General features: G+C 36.1%; 1 protein-coding gene across 1 annotated transcript; it reads left to right on the top strand.

Moving 5' to 3' along the window:
* Positions 1 to 605: 605 nt before the first annotated feature.
* On the top strand, positions 606 to 6,290 carry LOC120280619 (ankyrin repeat domain-containing protein, chloroplastic). The gene is given in 10 exon segments (XM_039287499.1): positions 606 to 1,266; positions 1,268 to 1,412; positions 1,866 to 1,894; positions 1,897 to 1,944; positions 2,785 to 2,883; positions 3,034 to 3,132; positions 3,280 to 3,378; positions 3,458 to 3,556; positions 5,525 to 5,705; positions 5,805 to 6,290. Coding segments are annotated over 9 exon segments (1,347 nt in total). The 5' UTR covers positions 606 to 645; the 3' UTR covers positions 5,633 to 5,705; positions 5,805 to 6,290.
* The last annotated feature ends 308 nt before the right edge of the window (positions 6,291 to 6,598 follow it).

Here is a 6,598-nt window from a genome sequence, read left to right on the forward strand (position 1 = left end):
TTCAAAACAAAGCTAGAACTAAGTATGCTTAATTTAATTCTTATATTTGATCATCATTACCATTAAAAATAAAAAAAGTATAAAATAAAAATAAAGTCCTAAAATGATCTATACCTCTTAAATAATTTACAAGTTTCTTTATTTTTGTTTATTTTTCTCATACCTCTAAACTCCAAAGTTCCAACAATCCAAAACAATATTTTTGACAAATCAAGACTCAAAGAGTATCATGAAATCAAGAAAAAAAGAGAGCTAATTCATGCCCTAAGTTCTTTCTTAAAAAAATATTTGAAAACCGGGTTCCATCCGGGTTTGGTCCGACCGGCCGGTTCGCCGGGTTTGACCGGTTCAAAATTTGGTCAACAATTTTTATAAAACCGGACCGGGCAATGGGTCGGTTCCCGATTTTTTTTGGTCCGACCGGCCGGTCCGGTCCGGTTTTAAAAACACTGGCCCTAAGCATCCAAGAAGAGTTGAACTCGGAAAGTTTTTTTATCTTATTCTTGTGCAAGCGGGCCATGCCGCTGAGCACACGTTCTTTATCAATAATTTTATTAGTATTAATATCAATTAGAACATCAAGAGAAAAGATAGAACGGATAAAAGCGCCTGAATTATCATAGGCCAACACTTAACCGCCGCGAGATGGCATCGACTCCGGCGTTTCGTCTCACTCTCCACTCTACCATCCCTCCAATCCTCCATCGTCCTCCTCCTCTCCGACCTTCTCTCCGCTCCTCCCCAGCCTTCTCCGTCACCGCCGCTGCCACCGTCCCCACCTCCTTCCCCTACTCCTCTTTCTCCCAACCCCGCAAACCCCCCAAACCCCAGCAGCAGCAGCGCCACGACGAAGAAGACGAAGAACTAGTCCCAACCTTCGCCGGAGATGATGGAGATGATGAGCGTGTCATTGGAGACTGCCTCGTCTTCGAGGAAGGCGCATTCGAGGGTGGAGACCCCTTTGTGTACCCTAAACCCGTGGGAAAACCCTCCCGGAGGAAAGCCTCCCGTGCTTCCGCCGAGGTGGAGCCAGAGTGCTTGATACCTGATAAGTGGAAAGAGACGGCGGCGCAGCTGAGCTTGACCAAGAAGGAGAAGCGCAAGATTGCGCATGAGCTCAAGTTCGGGAGCAAATTGGAGAGGAGGCTGAAATCGCCGTTGCCTGACATGGAGGAGTACTTGGCGTTCAAGGAGATGAAGTTGGCGAAGCTGAAGCCGGTGGTTCTTGACAATCCGGACAGTTTTCCGCCGGAGGAAAAGGTGGTGGATCCGCCCGGAGCCGGAGGGAAGGGTGGCTCCGAGGAATCCGAGGTCGTGGTTGGGTGGAGGGAGTTTTGAAGACATCTCGGATTTCTTTAATAGTGAGGATTATGTTCCTGGGGAGATGATGGATGATGAGAAGAAACCGAAAGGTGATTGTCTTTGTTTTTTTTTTCTAATGCCTGTGCGTTTGAATTCTTCTGATAGTTTAGTTTTTCTATGTTCTCCATGCGGTTTTACATGATTTTTTTGAAGAAAAAAAATGATTTTTTATGATATCTAATTTGATTATCTTGTTTGCACTATTATCATGTTATGCGTTTGCATGATTTGGTGTTTCTTCTCTATTTTAGTTTTGTACTGAGAACTTTCTTGGAATGGAGAACTGCAATATCTTCTGCCTTGTTTCAAGTGATTTTCCTTTCTGTAACTTGGTGGAATTAACTAAATAATTTCGTTAGGAATTAGTCAGGATTATACTTCTTGTTGCATTTCTGTTTTTCCAGGCTTTAATTGTTTAGTTCTTTTCCTATAAGATTTTGGGAGACTATTACTGACAAGTTCCTCCCTTAATTTATTTGTTTGGTTGCTGTTCTGATGCTTAGGTTCTCGTAAACTATTCACAAAGGAAGAAAAAAAGTCCTGTTGAACAAACGTATACCTAATGTTTTGGAGGCCACCTCTGTAAGTTCTTGGACTGCTGTTAGCTTTTGAGGGCTGTGGATTTATTTTCAGTGTTGATCATTTGCATTTTTAAATTTGTATTTGGTGATGTTGAACTATCCTCTCAAATGATATGGAGTTGAACGGGCTAGCATTTGCAGATTTTGCTTCCAATATGTGATATCATTTAATGCCAATTAGATATAGCTCATTCACCAAAAATTCGCCCATAAAACTGATAAACTTTTTTTCTTTGTCATTCTCTATGTTTTTCGATAATCAGGTTTCATCCTTTTGGGTTTACTGTTATTTTTTTTTAAGCATGATCTTGTTAAATATCCTTTTGGCTTGAAATTTACTTTAAGCTATTCAGGGACTCACAAAAGTTTCCAATTTTCAGATTCTTTTTCTTACATTAAATCAACATAGCCAATGGCTTTTTTAACAAGATCCAATATTGTTTCATCCAAAAGATCTAAAGAAACAATTTGGTGGTATAATAGCTTTGCAGATTCTCTTCTTGTGATGGAGTTTATCGCTAATTTTATCATTTAGATACATGTACATTAAGTATTCACTTAAATTCAATGAAATAAAAAAAAAACCCTTTCGTTCCACAAAAGCATGAAGTTAAAAGAGCAAGTTTGCTAACAAATTATTGGTTTGTCTATATAAGTACCAGAATTTGCTTAATGCTCAATTGTGTGTTAAAGCATGCATATGCATTTTCAGTTTCATTCTGAGTTTTTTTTTTTGTTGTTGTTTTCTTGGTTTACTTCTGGCACTACATGCCAGTATTTATCTTGTACTGTGAAACTGCCCTTTTGCATGCATAGTATTAGTAACTTATTATCATTTCAGAGTAAATGGTTACCTCTACACACACTTGCTGCATCAGGGGAGTTCTATCTTTTGGACACGCTACTGAAGCACAATGTTGATATCAATGCTGCTGATAAGGTAACTCTTCTCAGTAGCTTTTAACAATGCATATCCTTTGTTTGGAGAAATAGCCAATGATGCCTTTAAGAAGTAAATAGTACTTGAGTGATTTCAATTTGCCTTGGATTTTGTTTGATTACTCTGTTTGATCAAAATTTGTTCGTTTAGGATGGGTTGACGGCAATCCATAAAGCAATAATTGGAAAGAAACAAGCCATTATGAACTATCTATTGAGAGAATCAGCAAATCCTTTTGTTCTTGATCGAGTAAGTTCTTTTCATGAAGTATACATTTTAAAGCTTTTGACAACATATAATTCATAAAAATTCAAATAAAAAGATTATTTTGTGTGTCATGCTTGTATTTACTATTTATTTTCAAATTCTATATTTTGTGTGTGTTTCTTTAAACAGGATGGGGCTACCTTGATCCATTATGCTGTCCAAACTGCATCAAGTCAGGCCATTAAAATTCTTCTCTTATATAATGTCGATATTAATCTTCCTGATGATGTATGTTCTCAAGTTCTTCAATTAACTTTGTGGTCTTTTGCAAGCAAATCCAATAAAACAAAGATTATACTTCTTTCAGGATGGTTGGACTCCACTGCATCTTGCTGTGCAAACAAAAAGGACAGACATTGTGAGGCTTTTGTTAATTAAAGGAGCTGACAAGACTCTGAGGAACCGAGTAAGCAATCAACCAGTGCCCTTTTCATCATAATTGACAGTCTAAAATGATTAGATACACATTAATTTAATAGTCATGGCATTTGATTTTATGGTTACACCTTCCTGCTTCCATAGATTATCATAAAAAGTTGCATCATTGTTTATTTAAGTTAGGAGACATCTAGGATTTCCATTGTTCTGTGATGAGGTTATTTAATTATAGCAACTATGAAGGGATGCTTTGAGCATTGTAGTATGTCTAATAACATGTTCATATCAATAAATTACTTACTACTTCTATAACCATTTAAATTGGCCCACCTTTTGACAATATGTGTTTATATTAATGGCCAGATTATCTGAATTTTTTTCTTAATCAAGTTAAGGGATCTTATGGTACCCTTCACTGTATCAATGAGAATTATGGCTACTTAATAATTTTATTTAAATTTCTTTATTTTGCCACTATCCTGGATTTTTTTTTAGAAAAAATGGATAAATCATGAATTTATCAAGAAACTGGGATATATACCATTCCACTAAGGACCCTTGGTGCTTGCAATTCACTGTCAGTTGAATCAGGAGTGCATATTAAGTAGACACCTCTGTCCACAATCTGTTAGGTTGCATCTCCCAAAATGAGTCCTTTGTACATAGCCCTTCTCAACTAATTCAGAAGTTCAAATCATTAAACAAATCCTTCTGGCCATGTCTTCTCTCTCATTTTTTTCAAGTTTCTTTGGCACCATTGATACATGAGAACAGCCCCAAGTGTTTGGTTGGCCTACTTTTTGTGTCTAATTATCAAACAGCATCCCATTCTGTTTTCGCCATATACGTCAGTCAATTGTCAGTAACATATCCTTGTGTGCTTGTGTCCTTGTAAACTTGTCACTTGAGCTGAACTATTTGAGAAAATATGTAAATCAAGAAGCTTGGAATTATTGTGCCTTTCATGAAGGATATCTTGACATAATGGTTTGGTATTTTTTTTAACTTTGTATAAGCTTTCTGAATTTCACCTTGTTGAGCAATATGATCCTTTTTGCATATGAGGACATTTTAGATGGTCTTCGTCTATAGAAGAGATGAGAACCTTGGAATTCAATTTGAGGAGCATTGGCTTGATGATAAGGAGACCTTTAGGTCTTGATTATTGACTCAATGATCTTCCTCAGTTGAATTTTCAGTTTTACCCAAAAATATATTACCCAAAAATGTTTAGGAGGGCTAACCACTTTCTTGACATCTGGGCTTTGAGTAATCATAAGATAGAAAAAATTTAAATGATTACCTTCAAAATTTAGATAGTTAAGGACAAGAAGCCGCAAATTACATCAATTGGCTTTGGTGAGCTAATATGGAGCATATTACAATTCAACATGTTATAGCGAAATAAAAGTTAAAAGAAAAAATGAAGAACTGTCACCTGCTCCAAGAAATGGGCGGGATGGGAGCAGAGGATGTTTTTAAGGTCAGCACCTCTATTTGGTGGCAAGGATACTAAATAGTTGTCATGAAGAAAGGCAAGTTCAAGTATCCTATCATGGATTGAGTAAAAGATGACATAAAGGTTACATCTTGTCAAGCTATATTTCAAAAGAGGTATTAATTTGAACACAAATGACTAAGCGATAATTGTAAAAGAGGTTAATGAACCTTCCAATTTGAGTCAAAGTTGATTTAGGTGAAAAGCAGTAAGGTCACTTCAATCTTGGACCTAGTTCGAGAACATGGCAATAATATACTCAGGCAATACTTTATCAAGTTTAACATGGTTGGTGTGAGAATTTAACAAAAATCACTTTGGTGAGCATTTTTAATTCTCCCATGGTGATATCACACCAAATTAATTTCTTAAATATTTCGTTCTCTTATATTCTGTTTCTTGTGGTCCTTTTATATTTAACCATAAATTATGGTGTGGTTTCTCATCGGACATAATTATGTTTTCTTGAAAGATTCTTTATACCTTACTTTTCTTCAGGATGGATTAACTCCACTTGATCTCTGTCTCTACTCCGGCCATGACAAGAGAACATATGAACTTATCAAGTTACTGAAGGTGTTTCCAAAGTCAAAATCACTTTCTTGAGGATTCCATATGTTTCAATTCCCTAGCACTTTCTCTGTACAGACATCTTCAAATGCTTGCAATCCATATACATGTAAGTAACATTTTTTTTCAAACAGTTGAATCTCCTAATTATATTTTTTTAAGTACCTTCTTACATGTTGGGAATTCAAATTAGCTGATTTTGCTGCAGTTTAGCAATGGATATAGAGCTGTTGGCCTAGTCTACATGATAGCTGATTTGAGTAATGAATCGGATTGACATACCATTTTTACACAGGAACAGATCTTCGAAACCCCATTTAGATAATTGATATCATTACCTATGACAATAGGGCTAGTTCGGCCATCATCTCTGTGATTTCTATTGTTTCTCAAGCTGATGTGAATAATTCCTGCATAACGTAATCAGTAGCCTGTTTTATGGTTGAACGACTATCGTAGTACTTTGTCTTTTGTTGTGAAGAAAATTAGAGCGATAACAATGAAGCTCGGCTCACAACTCTTCTGATTTCGTGTGTTGAAAGCTGCTGTAGAAAGGCTAATTCTGTAATCAGAAGCCGAACAGATTTTACTGCTAACTGCAGGACTGTCATTGTATTTTTAGAAAGTGTACACACACAAACACCATCTTTATTTCAGCCTTTAAACATAAGAAGTTTATTCATTTTAGTGACTACATTATGTGTCAGGTGTCTTGCATTTCAACTGTAACTTCCCAAGATAGGAAATTTGTTGAGGTTAGGGGGCAAAACAAGTATATTTTTACTCAAAAGGTATTTTTAACAATGGCCTCATTTTAGAGGCTACTACTTGCTTAGTAGAGCAGTAAGCATTCTTGTAAATTTACATCTGTATTTAAAATGATTTTAAAATAATAAAATAACTAATTATATGTGAAAATTCAAATTAGAAATATAATTTTGTATTTCTAATAAAGAACCCAACCTCCAATATCCACATCTTAACCAACGTAAGTATATTAGT

The sequence above is a fragment of the Dioscorea cayenensis genome, chromosome 2 (genome assembly GCF_009730915.1).
Source record: "Dioscorea cayenensis subsp. rotundata cultivar TDr96_F1 chromosome 2, TDr96_F1_v2_PseudoChromosome.rev07_lg8_w22 25.fasta, whole genome shotgun sequence".
In the NCBI taxonomy this organism is placed as follows: Eukaryota; Viridiplantae; Streptophyta; class Magnoliopsida; order Dioscoreales; family Dioscoreaceae; genus Dioscorea; species Dioscorea cayenensis.